The sequence below is a fragment of the Trichosurus vulpecula genome, chromosome 1 (assembly GCF_011100635.1).
Source record: "Trichosurus vulpecula isolate mTriVul1 chromosome 1, mTriVul1.pri, whole genome shotgun sequence".
Classification (NCBI taxonomy): domain Eukaryota; kingdom Metazoa; phylum Chordata; class Mammalia; order Diprotodontia; family Phalangeridae; genus Trichosurus; species Trichosurus vulpecula.
Window position 1 is genome coordinate 521246717 of NC_050573.1, and position 18516 is coordinate 521265232.

At 47.6% G+C, this 18516-nt stretch overlaps 1 protein-coding gene across 3 annotated transcripts; it reads right to left on the reverse strand.

Annotated features, from left to right (window-relative positions):
- Positions 1 to 633: 633 nt before the first annotated feature.
- Positions 634 to 18073, reverse strand: FBXL19 (F-box and leucine rich repeat protein 19). Of its 3 annotated transcripts, XM_036741091.1 has the most exons (12): positions 17799 to 17961; positions 16700 to 16763; positions 16084 to 16284; positions 14825 to 14968; positions 14475 to 14561; positions 14103 to 14315; positions 13505 to 13537; positions 11939 to 12450; positions 6466 to 6629; positions 6218 to 6379; positions 1132 to 1350; positions 634 to 1024 (listed from the first exon to the last, which is right to left on the reverse strand). In XM_036741091.1, the coding sequence occupies exons 1-12, from the start codon at positions 17858 to 17860 to the stop codon at positions 846 to 848; spliced, it is 2040 nt and encodes a 679-aa protein (XP_036596986.1). In that variant the 5' UTR covers positions 17861 to 17961; the 3' UTR covers positions 634 to 845. The 3 variants fall into 3 exon arrangements, with proteins under 3 accessions (XP_036596986.1, XP_036596988.1, XP_036596987.1); XM_036741093.1 differs by lacking the exon at positions 16700 to 16763 and having other exon boundaries at positions 17799 to 18073; XM_036741092.1 differs by lacking the exon at positions 634 to 1024 and having other exon boundaries at positions 1150 to 1243.
- Positions 18074 to 18516: the final 443 nt, after the last annotated feature.

The window sequence follows — 18516 nt, forward strand, 5'->3', positions numbered from 1 at the left end:
GATGAATGTTCAAGTATTTTTCAGGGAAGGAGGGTGGTCTGGAGATCCCTCACTCCCCTGGCAGGGCCCCGATTCCCTGTACAGCAGTAAAGGCCCCTGTCCTCCCCCCACCTCCACAATTAGCTGCCATGTCAGTGACGGTTCAAGAGTTGGAGAGGGGAGAGGAAGGGACAGAGTCTTAGGGTAATAAGGATGGGAAGGGGGGAGCCCTTGGCCTGCCTGATGCTCCCCCATAGCTTGCTCCCATCCCCCTCCTTCCCTCTACAGCCTCACCTCATCCCTCTTTCCCCAACCCCGATTTAAGTTGTTCCCTCTGAGCTGCCCTCAATCTGACACCCGTTTCTCCCACTTCCTGTTTTCCCTTTTTAACCCTCCCCCACCCTCCCCCAAATACGTGGTCCTTGTTCCCTTTATGCTTCAGTTTGTTTGTCTGCTTACCGCCCCTCCCCCCACTGTCTTCCCCATCCCCCTGGATCCCCATTAGCAATGTGCAGATTGCCCCACCACCAGAACCTTCCCCAGCCACATTCCCAATCCCCTCCACCTAAATGCTGCCCCCCTAAACTTCCCCCCTCTTTTCAAGCCCCCCAGTCCCTCCCCCAAATCAGTACCTCTGCCCCACTTCCCCCCAGGACAATGAAGTAGGCAGGGGCATGGGAGGGGAAGACATTAACCCCCAGGGATATATCAGTGCAGGGGGTTGGGGGTTGTTCTTGAGTCTCTGTATGGGAGAATCAAGTCAGAAGGTAGAGAGACCCAGCCCCTGGGTGATGGATTGGGGAGATGGGGAAAGGGGCCCCAAGATAAGGGCTTGCAAGTCCTGGGGGAAGTTGGGGGGCACCCCACTAGCTGTCCTTGAGCAGCAGCTTCTCCTCAGGGCATCGGAAGGGACCAGGGGGACCTGCAGCTGCCAGCCTGGCACAGGCTTCAGGTGAGAGTTGGCGACAGGAGCGAAGGTCCAGGCGTCGAAGTCTGGGGCATCGGCGGAAGAGCGGGAGGCAGTGATCCGTGAGGCGGTGGCAACCTGAGGGTAGCAGCGGCTGATATGGGGCTCACTCTGGGGAGGGGGCGAAGCTACTAATGAGGGCTGAGGAACTCCTGATGGCAGGAAAATGGGTGAGGGGTGCTTACCCGCTAGGTTGAGGTGAACAAGGGTCTCGCGGAGCGGGGAGGTGGGGGCTGTGAGGAGGTGGACACTGGGATCCCCAACATGGGCGCAGTGGCTGAGGTCAAGGGCACTGAGCTGGGGAGCATGGCGTAGGAGAAGGCGGAGGGAGGCATCTGTCAGCTCCAGGCCAGCCAGGCGCAGCTCAGCCACCCCCTGCAGCCGTCCCCTGCTCTCCGTTTGCCCTAAAGGTACAGGAGAGGGAGTCAGGCGCTAGAAGGATAGGTATGTTCTTTCCCCAGTTCAGGGTACTAACCAGAACCCTAGCACCTATGCTTCCCACCCCAACACACACACAGGAACAGGTGCTGAAAGAGCTTGGGAGGGACAGATTAAGATGTAAATCACAGAAGGGAACAGCCATACCTTTCTCACACACTTCTACCCCAAATACCCAGTGGCATTCTCTCCACTCTGCTAAGTTCTAACAGAATCGATGGAATGGAAGAAAACCCAAGTCTTGGTCTCAGCTCTACTTTTATCATCGTCTTACTTTGTACCTCCCTGAGCCTCAGGTTTCTCATCTGTAAAATAGGCGTACTATTTTTAAAGAGTTGGCCCCATAGACCTGAGAGACCACCCAGTTGGAACCATTCATTTTAAAGGCAAACAACTTGTTCTGCCTATGCAGAAAGGTATTAGGAGGTGCAAACCAGAAATGGATATGAAAATGTTTTGAAACATCTGAAGGACTACACAGAAGGGATATCATTGTTACCAGTCACCATTCTTCAGGCTCAAGCACTCCAAATCCCACTTAGCCCAATGTGATCTCTGTTTTCACAACTCTTGGCACATTTTCTATGTCACTTATGTGGCCCTGAACTAGCAATATGTGGTATTATATGCTAATGTTTCAAGTGCAAAATTCTCCAATGTTTAATTGTATTGAAAGCTACCTAAGAAGGGTTAGCACCCTGATCACAAGTGGAGTGATGTGAAGAATTGCTAAATTATTAGTGTGGTGAAGCAGAAAAATCAGTCAGAGATCTAAGCTCTAGTCCCACCTTCAAGTAGCTTATGTCCCTAGTTAAGTCACTTTCCTTCTTTGGACCTCAGTTTTCTTACCAATAACTGAGTTAAAGGGATGTTGGGGGCAAGAGGAAGGACAGTTTAAAAAAGGGACAGGACTATTGCCTGAGGTGGATGGGATAACTGATGATGCACTGCTAAGTACGACTACTCAATTCCTATTGGACTTTGGCTTTTCCCTACCAAGGAGAATGATCTCACACCCAGAAATAAAGGACAAAGTGGGTAACAGGGAAACAAAACTCAAGATAAGTAAAAAGGAAGGAAAAGGGCACCTAGTTACTCTCCATGAGTTAGAGTCATCATTAGGCCTAGATGCACTGAATTCCAGGGAACTGAAAGAACAGGATGACACAACTGCTAAGTTGCTGCTGGTGATCTTCAAAAACTATGGAGGATGAGAGCCACACCAAAAACTAGAGATAGGCAAATGGTATGCCCGTTTTCAAAAATGAGAAGACAGATTCTTACAACTATTTGCTGGTGAGCTTGACTTCAATTCCTGGCAAAACTCTAGAGCTCATTACTAAAGAGTCAGCTTACAAAGTTCTTAGAAAAAAAAGCAACAATCACTATGGATTTCTATCAAAACAAGTCATATTTTGGTCCCTTTGCCCCTTGGTTCTGCTTACCTGTTTTTTATTTTGTTTTGTTATAAGGGGGAGAGCTATTGGGGAGAAGAGAGATCAAGAAATTTTTGTAGTATAAAAGAAAAGCATCAATAACTTTTTTTTTTAAAGACACAGAAAAAGGAATTCCTGCCAGACTAAGCTCATTTCCTTTTTTGACATACTCACTAGAATGGCAGACTGACATAGCTGTAGCATACATGGATTTCACCTAAGCAACTGACAAAATCTCTCAAGAGACATCTGTGAACAAGTTAGAGATATGTGGTTAGATAATGGTACAGCCAGTATTCAGAATTGGGTGAATTATCAATCAGACCCAAAGTGTGGCAACTAATGGAATGATGTCAAACTAGAGGAAAATCACTAGTGGTATGGCATAGGCATTCCATTCTGCTCAACATTTTTATCAGTGCTTTACAGGGAGACATAGATGGAATATTCCTCAGATATTAATTCTACTAAATAAGATAAATTATTTATCAATACGATCTTCGCATCATTTCTCTGAGGTTCAGATCTCCAAGATCTATAGAGAACTAATACAAACATATAAGAATAAAAGCCATTCCCCAAATGATAAGCAGTCAAAGGGTCTGAATAGTTCAGTTCAATTGTAAAAGAGAATTGTAAAACTATGAACAACCATATGAAAGATTATTCTAAATCATGAATAATAAGAGAAGTAGAAATCAAAACAACTCTGAAATTTTGCCTCACACTGAACAAACTGGCAAAGATGGGGATAGTCAGAAAAAAGATGAGGACAGTCGGTGTTGGGATGGTTTTTGAAACGCAGGCACACTAATAAACTGTTAGTACAGTTCTGAATTGGTCCAACCATTCTGGAAAACAATTTAGAGCTATGCTAAGAAAGGGACTAAAATGTCCAAACTCCTTCTCCAGAGTCCATTGTAAGGGACATATCCCAAGGAGGTTAAAGATTAGAAGAAAGGCATTAAATACTTAAACTAAAATATTGATAATAGCACTTTTGTAGCAGCAAAGAAATGGAAACAAAGCAGATGTCCACATATAGCTAAACAAACTGTGGTACAGAAATATATGGAATATCATACTACACCTTAAGAAATGATGAATATAAAAAGTATGGGAAGCTTTATATGAACTGAAACAAAGCGAAGAAATCAGAACTGGGAAAATATATATATTAGGGCTGCAGTAGTGTCAATGAAAAGAACAGCAGTAATATAATCAAAACTGAATGTCGTGAAATTATAATGACCAAGCTTGGCCCCCAAGCAGAGGTGCAGAGGTGGGGAGCTGTGGGTACAGAATACTGCATATACTGTCAGTGTTATGAAGGGTGGTTTTCTAGGAGAAGCAGAGGAGAGAGCTATCCATAACTATTTTAAAAGGTTTAGGGGGAAAGAACAGATAACCCTACGAATCTAAAATAAATGTTCTATACTTAGTTCAAAAAATTAACTACATGAAGTATAGATGGGGAAGACACAAACAGGTCACCAATCCAGTCTGGAGGTCTAAGTCTAAGAGGTCTGAAAGGACTGAAAGCTCATTGTAATGTTGTTTGTCCTTAGTCTCCAAGAGGACCATCATGGGACAATGTCCTGACTTGCTCAGAAATTGGATTTAAGTGAGGCAGAGTTGCCCAAAATGTCAGCCTCACTCTCTCTTCCAGAGTCATCAAAGTCTGTCAGCAGGGCAAAAGTTACGACAACTGGTGATGGCCCAGAATGCAGTGGGTAACCTTGGTCTTCAATGTGTGACCAAGCTCTAAGTGCCCCACATTGTCTGCTTCATGGCCACTGGAACAAATTGTTCTCATCTACCCATTCCACTGGGAAAGCCTTCACAGGCTTGGGGGAAACACTCTCCTAATTCACCAACGGTTTGAGGCCTCAATCTGGTTTTACTAGTGTGCGACTGCTGCTCATGCTAACCACTTCTTGGAGCTACAGGTGAGAGCTGGGTGACAGGCGGACACCAAAGGTAGATGAGCAGCCTTAAAAAGGGCTTAGCAAGTCCTCACACCAGAGCTGTCATCAGGAAGGACTAGCAACTCTAATGTGAAGTGGATGATGTAATACGATGAATGTAAGCTCCTCGAGGGCTTTTTTGTCTCTTTCATATATTTCCTCAGCTCCTAGCACAGTGCCTGGCACATAGGTCGGTGCTTAATAAATGCTTACTGTCTGCTTTTAGTTTAGGCTGAATTAGTAGAAACACAACACATACTGCACTGGCAAGCTTATAGTCTGGCCATGATGATCTGACCACATTTAGAATATTTGTTCAGTTCTAAGTGCTACATTCTAGCAACAATATTAACAAGTTGAAGTGTATCCAATGGAGAATAATCGGGACAGTGAGGAGAGCTCAAAATCATGACATACAAAAATCAGTTCAAAGAGGTTTTAAACTTAGAAGAGTGGACTAAAGGGGGCCAGGGGAAGGGACATAAACGTCTTCAAGTTTCTGAAAGACTGTCACATGGAAGAAGGATTAGACTGTTTTGCTTCTCCTTAATGAGTGACACTTGTTGCTGTTGTTTGCCTTTAGGTGGCACGGTGGAGTCAGGAAGACCCGAGTTATCTTCGTGAGTTTGAGTATGACTTCAGACACTTACTAGCTGTGTGACCCTGAGCAAGGCACTGAAACGTGTTTGCCTCAGTTTCCTCATCTGTCAAATGAGCAAGAGAAGGAAATGGCAAACCACTCCAGTATCTCTGCCAAGAAAACCCCAAACGGGGCTACAAAATGGGGAATACTTGTGCTGTCTGACACAGAGAAAAGTCCCTAACAATGAAGAGCTGTTAAAAAGTGAAATGGGCAGCACTGAGAAATAATGAGTTTCCCATTACTGGAGGTTTTTTAATAAGAAATTGACTGTTCTTTGAGACTATTACAAACGGGTTTCCTTTTCATGTATGAGTTCAACTGCATGATCTCTGAGGTTCTCTCCAACCCTGAAATCTTCTCTAATAGTCTCAAAGAACAGTCAATTTCTTATAAAAAACCTCCAGTAATTTCTACTGTTGAAAGACGACCCATCCTTCAAATCCCAGCTGAAAGCCCACCTGCTTCATCAAGCCTTTGCCAACCAATCAAGCCAGGAGCAGCCTGTCTTTCCTTGCACGTGGCAGTGTTTTTGTGATCTCTCATGGCATCGATCATATCCAGCCTAGTGTTAGTAATATACATTGGGATCTCATGTCTCCATTTCCTAAGCGAGCACCATCAGAGAAAGGACTGTTCTTATTTGTCTTTGCATAGGCTACAGAGCCTTGCACTCAGTAGGTTCTCAACTGGTGTCTGATGAATAAATGGATGACTAGGATGTGGATAGAAATGGGAGAGATTTCACCTTGAAAGAGCCTGAAAACTAGAGCCTTCTAAGAGGCAGCACCTGGTTTGGTGTCGGGTGGAGGCAACAGTAGCTCCCTGAGCTGGGAGTCCTTAACATCCTCAATCCAACGGAGGTCCAAAAGCCGCAGTGCAGGCAATGGGGCTGAGCCCAATGCTGAGACTGAGAGCCAAGAGCAGCCTGAAAGCACCAGCTCCTGCAAGCCTGCGGGACAGGGCAGAGGTTCAAATTTTCAGCCCTAAGGAGTCCCCCCAGATCAGCCTCTAACTTGGCCTTCCCCACCTTCATACCTTGTAGCCTGTTCAGGAGCCACATGAGCTGCTTCTTGGAAACTCCTGTCCAGCTGAGGTCCAGGGCCCGGGGTTGCCGCCTAACCACACCACTCAGCATTGGTGGAGTTAGTGACTTCCTTCGGCTCAGGTCCATCCGGGGCCACAGACGCTTGTCATAGCACCTGGGAGCCACAAGGTGAAGACAAGAGACCAAAAGCCACAACAAGGTTCAGCTGTGTTCCAGGAGATCCTCTCACTGCCCTGTCCAGGTCCTGTTTTAAGCCTGGGCCCCTGACACGTGTCCTGGCTCCCAAGGCTCTTACCACTGTTCTTTCTTCCCTCTGACTCCTCACCTCTCTCTCCTTCCCATGGACTCTTATGTTCTTATGAAGAGGGAGAGAAGGGCTCTAAGAGAAAGGCACTCCAGCAACTTCTCCACCTGACTCTGGGGCAGCAGCAGCAACAGCAGACAAGCCATGCACCCAGCTGGGCCTGAGCACCCAGAGGCTCATCGGCCCCACCATCTCACCAACCTCTGTCCCACCGTCCTTCTCTCTACATTCTTTCAACCCAACAACTTTCAGTGCTGTCCTCCTGACTCCCAAATCTCCATCCTCAGTTCTTACTCATTAGAGATGCCTAATGTATGACAGACATCTCTCCCTAGATGTCCCCCAGGCACTTCAAACTTAACAACACACAATCTGTCCAAAAAATCACTTTCCTAACTTCCCCATTTCTGTTAATGGCACTACCACTTCTCCCATTTATCCTGAATTCAAGCATCAGAAGTCATCTTTTAATCCCTCCTCTCCCTCAACACTCAACCATTCATCAAGTCCTGTCAATTCTCTTATAATCTCATACGCTCATCCTCCTTTAAATTTTCAATGCTATTTACGGCCCCAGTACCTCTTTCCGGGACGACTGCAATAGCCCTTAGTCTCTCCTAAAGCCAGTTCATCCAGATTAATCTAACTTAACGTATACCACTCCCTTACTCAAAAACCTTGAATGACTTTCCCTGCTGAAAACAAAGTCCAAACTCCTTGGGCTAGCATTTAATGCCCTCCACAATCTTGCCGCTTTCTAGCTTCATCTTCTATTCCTTCTCTCCATTCACTTTTAGATTCCAATACCCCCCTCCTCACAAAGTCTTCCCTGAACTCCCAAGCCAAAATAACAGAATCACTGACTATAGAGCTGGAAGGAACCTTAGAGGTCACTGATCATTTAGTCCAACCTCCTTATTTGACAGAGCTGGTAACTGAGGCCCAGAAAATAACCCACCTAAGGTCACACAGCTAATAAATATCTATTAAAAAGCAAAGCAGCAGAACCCAGACTTAAGCAACTTCTTACTTACGGGCCATCTCAACCTTCTTTGGTATCTCTTATAGTTATTTGTGACCCTCTCCAATTAGATTATAAACACTTAGAAGGAAAGGACCATGTCTTATTCTTTTTTGTATCCTTAATACATAGTGGAGGGTAGACAGAGCTGAGGGGTCTTGCACATTTTTTCCCTGGAGCTGTGCTTTTATTGATGTAGAGTGTTCTCAGTGAAGATTTTCCTCTAATTTCTTCTACCAGTAGAGACCAGCATTTTTTTTCTGCAAACAATGGCCTCAGAGAGCTCCCTGGAGCTCTGAGAGGTTACATACAACTAATATGAGGCAGGGAGTGGATTAGAATCCAGGCCCTTCCTCCACTCTGAGGCCAGCTCTTTATCTGCTACTTATACTACCTCTACCCTGGTGTATACTTATTAAGTCCTTCACATTATGCATCTCTAACACTTGCTTGCGTCCTTTTTCCTATCCCTAGCAACCTCCCAATCACTCTCCCTCCTTTCTCGATGAGCTTAGTGGAAATGAAAGTCTCTGCCCCCTACCCAGAATCCCTCTTCCTTGTCCCTGGTAACATCCTATTTATGTTGATGACCCTGCGAACATCCTGGCCTCCTAGTTTATCAAAGCCCTCAATCCCCAGAACTCCATTCTCTACTCTATCTCAGCCACCAACAGTAATTTAGAACCAAACATCACCCAAGACAGTTCTACTTAAAGATCCTGAATTCTGAAATCCCTCTCTCTGATCACAATCCCCTGTCCTTCCACATCTCCTACTGAACCTCTTAAAACCTGTTCTTTATCTTGATAGCGACCTCTGGTCCTGTAATCCTTTCTCATTTTCTATACCTTCACCTTTGTCCTGACCTCACTCCACTCAGAATCTTTGGTTAACAAGTTCAAAAAGAATCCCTTTCCCTCCTGTCTGAGGTGTTCACACTCTGTGAACTTTGGTTCCTCCTCACTATCTACCTTCTTTCTATTCCCAAGCTGCTGGTGGAAGTTACAAAGCCATGTTAACTGAGTTCCCTACAAATTCATATCAGCTAGCTTCAGAGGAGTGCTCATGACAGCATGACAATATTTTTGTTCTTCTCAGAATGACTATCATACTTTCTTGGCTGTTCCAAACTTTTCTCCTCAAGTCTCCAGCTCCATCTTCACCCCCACCTCTAGAAGCAGATGATTTTGCTTCACACTTCACTGAGAAGACTGAGGTTATCTACCATGAACACCCTCGTTTTTCCTCCTCCAAACTTCAAAACTTCTCTTTACCCATTCCTCTGCTCCAGTCTCAAAGGTCTCTCTCCTTGCCAAAGCTAACCCCTCCACCTGAGCCCTTGACCCAATCTTCTTCAGGGGTTTCCCCTTCATCAACCATTGCTTTTTTCAGTTTCTATGAGTTCAGTCCTCAGTGCCTACAGGCATGCTTGGGTCTTCCCTAGAAGTGCTTAGCTCAGTGCCTGGCACATAGTAGGTGTTAATAAATGTTTACTATCTTTAAAAACCTGATACTTAACTCTGCCATCACCTCACTGCTCAACTAGTAAAACAGTCTACACTCCGTGCCTTAGAGTTCCTCATCAAATAGTCATTCACTTCTCAAGTCCTTGTAACATGGATTGTGATCCCACCACTCTACTGAAACTGCTCTTCTCAATGGTTACCAATTACTTCTTGACTGTTAAAGCCAATGGACTTTCCTTCATCCTCCTTGATTTTTTTTTGATCATTCAATACTGCTGACCAGTCCTTCTTCCTGGATAATCTCACCTTCCTTGGTTTCATAATATAGCTCGCTCCAAGGTTTCCTCCTACCTATCTGGCTGCTCCTTCTCAGTCTCCTTTCCCCCTTGGTAATCTTTTCTGTTGCCATGGGTTCAATTATCACTGCTATGGAGATGACTCCCTAACCTATATGTCCATTCCTAATCTCTCCCCTAAATTCCAGTCCCCACATTTCCAATGGCCTACTGGTCATCTGTCCCTGGATGCCCTAAAGCAATGTTACTAAAAAATAGAAATGGGGGCCACTAAACCCTACATAAGAATCCTTCTATGGGCCGTATATTGACTTAGAAAACTACATGTTAACATTATCTATGTTATATTGCATTTTCATTTTGTTAAAGATTTCCTAATTATATTTTAACATGGTTTCGGCTCCACTCAGGAATGTTGCAGGCCACAATGCAGCAGCCAGGCCTCATGTTTGACAGCTCTGTCCTACAGTGACCTCAAACTCAACTTGTCCTAGACTGAGATGATGTTCCTGCCATCCCTAATCCCAACTCCTCTTTTTCTGTCGATGGCTTCATCGTCCTCCAAGTCACTCGGGTTTGAAACACTATAGAATTATCTTTGGTTCTTTCCTCTACCTCTTCTCCCACACACATTCAGATGCCAAGTTCTGGTGATTCTATCCCCACAATATCCTTCACATCCATGTCCTTCCCTCTTCACCCAGGTATGATCCCAGTTCAGGCCCTCATCACCTTTTGTCTAGACTACTGTAATAACTCTTAATTTATTTCTGTTTCCAGCCCTCTTCCAATCCATCCTCCATGTAGTTGCCAAAATAATCTCCTTAAAACAGAGATCTGACCATTTTCATCTCCTGCTTAAAAAAAAAATACATTCAGTGGATCCCCATTGCTTTTAGGATAAAATCCCTCATCTTGGCTTTAAGGATTTTCTGTAAACTGGCTCTCATCTAGCTTTCCAGATTTATTTCAAAATGCTTCTCTTCATATGTTCTATGATCCAAACTGGAACTGAGTTCCTTGAGCTTAACATGCCATTTCCCACTTTCATTCAAGCAGACCATCCCTCCCCAATCCTCTCCTGTGTCCTTCAGAACCCTCATCTTCTTTCAAAGTTCAGCTCAGATGCCACCTTTCCTATGAGTCTTCCATGATCCTTCCCCCAAGTGAAAATATACTCTCCTTCCTATAATGCAATGCTCTCTCCTATGCCCCAATTCATATTCCCTACCTTGAATGACACTAGTTTTTTCACATATCATCAACCTTGTCCTGCTTCTTCCAGTAGAATATAAGCTCCTTGAGAGTAGGGGCTGTCATTTTTAATCTTTGTGTCTAGCACTTAACACATAGCAAGGACTTGATAAATGTTTATTGCTTCTCATTCAATTCAACTGACTGAAGTAGTTATAGCTTGTCCACATCTCTACGTAATATTAGAGACTGCCCCTCACTTACAAATTTTAAGAGGGAAATGTAGCTGGCTTTAAGAAGGAGAATTCTGCTTACACATCCCTTGCCCCTTTTCCTTGTCTCACACTGCCACCCCCCAGGTGCAAGCTGGGTGGGAAGCATCTCTTCACTATCAACAACAGCTTGCTGCTGGAGCTGCCTGACTCAAGTCTCTCCCCACACCAGTCCAGCCTCCACTCAGCTGTCAACTGATCTTCCTAAAGCACGAGTCTATGTCAGTTTACTTAAGTGGCTCCCTACTGCCTCCAAGGTCAAATAAAATCTCTGTTTGGCTTTTAAATGCCCTTTCCTCTCTTAGTATTTTATACCCTATGCCCTCTCCCTCACCCCCTCTCATCTATTCTAGGATCTAGTGTTGTCTGGGTTCCTTGTTGTTCCTTGAACAAGACACTCCATCTTCTGACTCTGGGCATTTTCATTTGCTTGTCTTCCATGCCTGGATATCTCCCTCCTAGCTTCCCTGGTTTTCTTCAAGTCTCAGCTAAAGTCCCAGATTTCTACCCGTTTAATGTTAGTTCCTTCCTTCTGTTGGATACCTCCAGCTTATCCTGTCTACATCCTGTTTGTACATAGTTGTATGTTTTCTCCCCCATTATACTGTGAGCTCCTTAAGAGCAGTGACCATCTTTTGCCTTTCTTAGCACAATGTCTGGCACATAGTAGGACCTTAATTAATGCTTGCTGACTTACAGACATGTAAAGACTCAGCTCCATCTAGCAGACCAAGAAAGCCATTTCTACAGACCTTTTACCTACCCACAGTCTATCAGACAAAGGAGGAAATACAGAGAAAGGTGAAATGAGCTGGCTAACAGAAGGGGTTGGAAGCTATGTGACCACAGCTAGGAGCCAGGATGCACCACTCTCCAACCTCTGTAATACACTATCCAAGGAACCACTCACCATCGGCTCCAGGTCCGGCAGACCCTCATGCAGATGCACAATTCTCTGGGCCCGAGGTGCTGGAAGACTCGAAGCCAGGCAGCCCGTGGTAGAGGGTGGTCAGGCCCCGCTACCAAGGGCAACGTATCAGGCTCTGGGCTTCGTGGTGGCGGCCTCACCACATGTCTCTCAAGCTGTGGGGGGCGGGGTGGGGGTGCAGGACCCAAGGGCCAGCTCAGCAGAGGGCCCCCACTCCCAGGCCGCCAGGCCCGACGGCCACCCCTGTTCTCCTTCTCCCCAGAGTTGCCCCGGGGGGGCCGTCGCCCATTTCGGGCCTCCCCAGGGGCCTCATCCTCACTGAGGGACGTAGCTGATGAGTCTGAATCCGAGTCTGAGTCTGAGGAAGATGATGAAGTGTCTGGTACCCGCTCGAGCAACTGGCACATCCGCTTGAAACGCTCCAGCTTTTCCCGCTGTGGGGAAGGGGCTGGGGCTGCAGGACCCTCGGGAGATGCTGAAGGGGGCTTTGGTTTCTGCAAAGAAAGAAGATGAAATACTTGTTCAATAACTGCCCTATTGAACCCTTGAAAAGTCCCAAGGAAGTTGAGCTGAAAAAGAACCAGGCAGCCTCGAATTTCCATGAAAATATAAGAAACAGAATGGAATGGTACACAGAAAACACTGAAGGAGCGAGAGACCTAAGCTCTCATCTGAGCTGTCACTAAGCAGCTGTACAACTCTGGGCAGCCATTTAGGTTCTCTAAGGCATGACTTTGCTCGAGGGGATTAGACTGGATGAGTATATTAATAATCACTTACATGTATGTAGTGCTTAGTAATAACAGTTCACGTTTATGGAGTGCATTACTTTACAAAGTCTCAAAGGCGCTGTAAAGTGGGTAGTATTAAGTGTTATTGACCCCCTTTTACAGATTACAAAACTAAGGCTAAGAGAGGCAGTGATTTTCCTACCATCATACTGCTAGTAAAGAGGACAGAGATGGATCCAGGCCCAGATCCTGAATTTCTAGCCACTTTTCTTTCCATTACCCATTAGGCTGTTCTAGTTTACGAAGTGCTTTCACATACACTCTCATGTGGGCCTCACAACAACTCTGTGACTTGGGCAGGTCAGGTAGTATCATCTCCATGTTATGTGTAAGGAAGCTGACATTCCATGATATGCCCATGATTACTGTGCTAGTAAAGTGGCGGAGTGGGCTCTCAGACGTTCATCGTTTGTTTTAGATCAGTACCATGGCCCACCTGCCCCAGCTCTAGGAATCTGAGCCTTAGATTCTTCAACCCCATTTCACTGTAGTCTCTTTCTCATACTTCTCCTTTCCAAGCTCCAGGAACTGGTTGAAAAACAAGCAGCTAAGACTTTTATTTCCATGGTAGGTGAAAGCCCATGATTTCCCTCCCACCCAAGCTCTCAGATCTTAAGATCTTGCCCCAAGGTGGAAGGCTGAAACATCTTGGCTCTCATCCAGAGCACCTGGAGGGCCAAGGTGGGGCAGAATAGGACATCCAGTTCCAACCTGATCAGGCCTCAAAGGGAAAGGGCAATCATCCATCTCCACTCACCTTCTTCAGGTGCTTCTCTCTTCCTCCTTTTATCTGTTCAGGTGGATGGGATAGTGGTAGTGTAGAAAGTAAAGAGACTCTGTTAGGCCCTTTACACCTTGCGAAACTGAAGTTTCTGCCCCTAGCTTGGACTACAAATCCCAGAAGCCCCCATCCCAGACAAGACTGAGCATGCTCACCTTTCAATCATACCGTCTCCTTTCCACTGAGCATGCTCCTGCTCTTCTTTCTTCCTACTCAGGCCCTCTCCAGCCCCTCCTTTTTCCTCCTCCCTAGGAGCCAACTTGAGCATGCTCTCTCCTCCTCTCCAACTCTGTCTAAATCACTCCCCTACTCCCTGGACTTCCCCTACCACCCCCTCCCTTACCTATACCTCCCAGACTCCTACAAGCCACACTGAGCATGCTCCACCCTCCCCCATCTCCCCACCCATCCCTTAAACAACATTCCAGCTCTAGAACTACATCTCCCAGAAATCCCACAGGGAGCCCACAAAGTGCTGACTCCCAGTCCTTCGCCCTTTTTTGTCATCAGGACTACATCCTCCAGAATCCTTTCTACCTGGCCCTCAGAGGGCATGATGCCCCCCAGCCTTTACCTTCTTCCTAGGTGTGGGGGGTTCATTCCCCACCTCTCGCTCCTTCCGCTTATGAGGTCCAGGGCCATCCTCTGAGGGAGCCCCTGGAGGCAGGGGGCCTTTTCGTCGGGGGAGGGGTGGTGGGAGCTCCTCGGTTAGCTTCCAGCCGCTTCCCAGCCCTGGCCCCTCCTCCCCATTGTCAGCTCTTCTGCGTCCAGGCCCCTCCCCAGAATCCTAGAGTAGGGAAGAAAAAATGAAGATCCATCCTCTTCTTCCAAATCCTTCCCACCCAGAGTTCCAGCCTCCTAGCCAGCTAGGGCAGAGGAGAAGCCAAGTGGCTCTTTATTCCACCCCACCCCACTCCCACCCCTGGCTCTCAGATCCCCACCCTACCTTGCTGGTCCTGCCTTCCTGGGTACACCGAGGACACTCCCAGCAGTTTGGGATCTCAGTGTTGATGACACCCTCAGCCTTTCCCATCTAGTAGAAACAGAAAGGGAAGAGTGGGTTCTGTATATCCTATCCTGACCTATAAGCCAATCCCCTTTTGTTAAATTCTGCTCCAAGTTTCTTCCCCATGTCAACATTCTACCCTCCACCACCACCATACTGTACTCTAGTGGGCCCTCAGCTCTTCTTCCCAGCCTCTCCTCATACCTTCCCAGTTCCTTCCTCCTTGCACTAAGCATTTTGTATATTTTCTACTCTGGTCCAAGCGACCCTCCCCAGTCCCCAAACCTTGCCTTGAGACAGCCTGGGTGGACGATCTCATTGCAGATTGTACACTCCATAAGGCTCAGAGCAAATTTCTCCTCTTCTCCCTCCACTGTGTCCTCCTTTCCAGCCTCTCCACACAGCAAACACACAGCTGTGTGGGGCAGCACGGGCTGCAAGCAAGAGAGGAAAGTAAAGGGCACAGGAAAAGAAAGGGTCAGTGGCTAATCAAACACTTATGAATGACTCTGAGGTGGAGATAAAGAGACATCCTTCAAACTTATAGTAGTCAATTAGTAAATGTTGAACTGAACTGGAGGGCAAAATAAGTTACGGCTAGCTCTGAATGGAGAGACAGGGGCTAAGTCTAACAGAGGGACCCGAAGGTTTCTAGACAGGGCAGCAGCAGTAGCTGGTTGATATAGAGGGAACTTCGAAGAGCACAAGGAGGCTGTGGGGATATAACAGTGTGGCTTTGGGGAGGAAAGTATCCACAACTGAGAATCTCCAGGCGTTGGGATTTGCTAGAAAGACTCAATAAGGTAAAGAGTGGGAGACAAAAAAGAAGAGACCCCAAAGCCATCTCTGGGCTAGATGACCCAGCATGAAGATGCAACAGTTTCTGAGGAGGAGTGGGGAGAGTATGCAACCAGGACATCCACCTGGCTTGAAGGTGGAATCTGGAGAAAGGGTAGGGAAAAAGGAGAAGGAAGTGGACAATAAGAAACTGAAGGGCAGAGATGGGCAAGGAAGAAATCAGAAAAGAGAAGGGGAACCAAGGGAGAAGAGAAGCCACAAGAGCAGAATATAGTTGTAAAAGCTGAAGAGCTGGTGTCTGGGCATCAATCCCTGGGAAGACTCTCAGCAAGCAAATCCAGCACATGTAACACCTGCCACCTGATCTTACTGGGAGAGGGTCTGAAGAAGAAAGATGTTGGATGGGACAGCTGGCTCTGGATCAAGCCATTCTGGTGACAAAGACTATTCCCATATCCTAGGCTCTGGACCAGCACTCAGCAGTGGTTAAATACAACAGAAATACATAGCCTACTCTCTAGAGAGAAAGTATCAGCAAATACCCTGAAAAGGAAAATGAGGGTTTCTCTGCGTCCGTCAAGGAAAAGGTAAACTCTATTAGCTAATAACAGCTTCTAAATGCAGCTGACTTGAGATCAAGAGCATAACCCAGCCTAACAGAAGGTCCAGAGGCTTAGAAATGGCCTAGTGGACTGAGGGAGCCCAAGCAAGTCAACCGATGGGGTAAGGGACACAGAAAGGGAAAACTCACAGCAGTACACTGGCGGAGCAGACAGGACTGCTTCATTCGCCCGGGACCCCCGAACTTCTTCATATCCCGGCAGAAGTGGCAGTCCCCGCACTCGGTTCGAACACAGGCCCGGCAGCGCCGGCAGCGGGTTCGGCGTCTGCGCGCTCCGGCCCCCGGCCCCCGGCCGCTGGACGACATTGGGGGCGTCAGCAACGCCGAGGGCTGTATGAGGAAGAAAAATGTCAGGAAAAGTCAGCCCAGCACTCTTTTCTCCATTCCCTTCACTGCCTCCACAACAACTTCTGTCCAGCTCTCTCCGCTTCTCCGGAGGACGTGATGGAATCAGGGAGTCCTAATTAACTTTTCCCCATGGCTGTCCTTCAATCCGATCCTCCCTCTGCCCTCCCTCCCTCCTGGAGGCCAAAGGCCACCCCATTCAGTCCACACCCGATCTCCCTCTACTCCTCAAGAGTTCTGCAATAGATCCACTGATCCCTCAGCCTCCAGACCTCAGATCCACCCTTCACCTTCCTCAGTGCCTCCCTTCCCTGGAGAGCCCACTGGAGATGCCCAGTCTCCTCTGATACTCCCACCTTCAAACTCCCCAGGAAGGCCAAGACATCCCAGTGGAGGTTACCTCAGGAAGCTCCTGACTCTTCCCCTCGATCTCCAAATGCAGCTCTCCCCAGGCTCTCCCCAACCTGAAATTCCCAGATATACCTCCAAGGTCCCCTCTGATCCCCGGCTGTGAGTTCCACACTCCCCCCTCCACCCAACCCTACAATATAAACAAGCTAGAATTTGCCCACGAATCTCTCCTCAACCCAACCCTCAGGAAGCCTTTAAAACTAGGATCCCACCTCATCTTCTGACATTTCTCTTCAAAAATTTTCAGGTTCTCAAGAAGCCTCTATCTCTCCTACATATCCCCAGATCCTATATGACTGTATCCTTTGCCCACAAGATTCCTGGGTCTCTTCTACTATCCTTTTCCTCGACGGTATTGGACTCCCACCTCCCTAGAAAGCACCTGACTAGAAAGAGATACTTATGATCCTGTAAACTCTCCTCTGCCCAGATTCCAAGACACCTAACTCCTTCACAAAATCTACACTTCTACCTTCAGATTCTTAGTTTACCTAGGCAATCACCCAGATTCTCAAAATTTTCAGAATTCAATCTGATCTCACATTATCCAAGAGTCCCAGATTCTCTAAACTGTTTTCTGCTCCTAATTGTGTAGAAACCCCTTGAACTTCCCTTTCTACAGTAACTAGATTCTCCAAGATCCCATACAGAAAACTCTGATTGCTGGGAGTTTTCCACCCCATCCTCCTGGTCCAGAGATGGCATTCCCCAGCTCCCTTCCCAATTCCCCTAGGCGTCCAAGTCCTTAATTCTCTAGGGATCTGTAGCTCTCCCTAGTCCATAAAAGAGGAGAAAATGAGATTGGGAAAAATTCTAAAGATTTCCAAGGGTGAGCCAAGATCCACGAGGGGAATATAAATCCCCCAGGATTGTAAAATGACAAGGAGGACTATGGAGTGAAGTGGAAGCTGGGATGAAGGAAGCCAGGAGCTCAGGTCCTGGGCATTGGGAAGGGCTCCGTGGAAAAGTCAGAGATACTGAAGGGGCCTGGAAAGAGTCAGAGATGAGCTGAAGATGAATTGAAGGAGATGGGAAAGAAATCTAGATTCGTGGGGGGCACAGAAGGAAGCAGAGAGGCATCAACCCACCTCACACGTGTCCCAGGAGCCATCTCTCCCTTCTCGGAAGCTCCCGGTGGGTCGTCGGCCATCAGCAGTGGGGACAGGGGGTGGAGGGCGCTGGGTGCTCACAACTCCGGGGTCCAGGCCCCCTGAGGCTGCACAGCCTCCCCTGGAGGCTGGGGCAGTGGGTAGAGATAGGTGAAAGCACCTACTGGGGTGCTCAGGTGTGGATCCCCTTGGAGGAGAGGCCCTCCCACTGGTTTTCGTGCTAGGTTTCCAGGAGAGTCCCTGGTTTGGGGGGATTCAGTTCTTCAGCCCCACCCCCAGGTCAATAGGCTCAGGTTCTTGGGTTCCTTGGCTATTGGGAGGTCAAGTCCTTCCCCAGTGTCTCTTGGTTTAGGGGTTCCAATTCTCCCACTTCCCTGCTTCAGTGACTCCTACCCTTTTCCCTCTTAAGTGGCTCTGGCCTGTTAACTCCCACCTTTCCCTCCCCACCACCCTAGCACCCCTCCGGCTATTCCTGAGTTCCAGGCCCACCCCCCCCTCCCCGTTTCCCGGGGTCCAGGCCCTTCCCACCGCTGGTTCCTGGGGAGGGGAGGGGGGGGTCACCTTAACCTTCCCCCCCTCCCCTGAGCCCGTTCCACCCTCCTGTGACCCCCTCCCTGGCAGGGAAGGGGGGAGGGGAGGGGGGGGGTGAAGGAAGCGACTCTGGCCCCGCCCACCCCGGCCCGTGAGCCCCCCCACC

What these genes read in the sequence shown, in the direction of transcription:
- FBXL19 (XM_036741091.1), bottom strand. Translation starts at nt 17,860, where the DNA reads ATGGCCGACGACCCACCGGGAGCTTCCGAGAAGGGAGAGATGGCTCCT. An exon ending in AGAGTCAGGAGCTTCCTGAG is followed by an intron (nt 16,285 to 16,699) that starts GTAACCTCCACT and finishes TTCCTCATACAG; the next exon opens with CCCTCGGCGTTGCTGACGCC. An exon ending in TGCTCCGCCAGTGTACTGCT is followed by an intron (nt 14,969 to 16,083) that starts GTGAGTTTTCCC and finishes TCTTGCTTGCAG; the next exon opens with CCCGTGCTGCCCCACACAGC.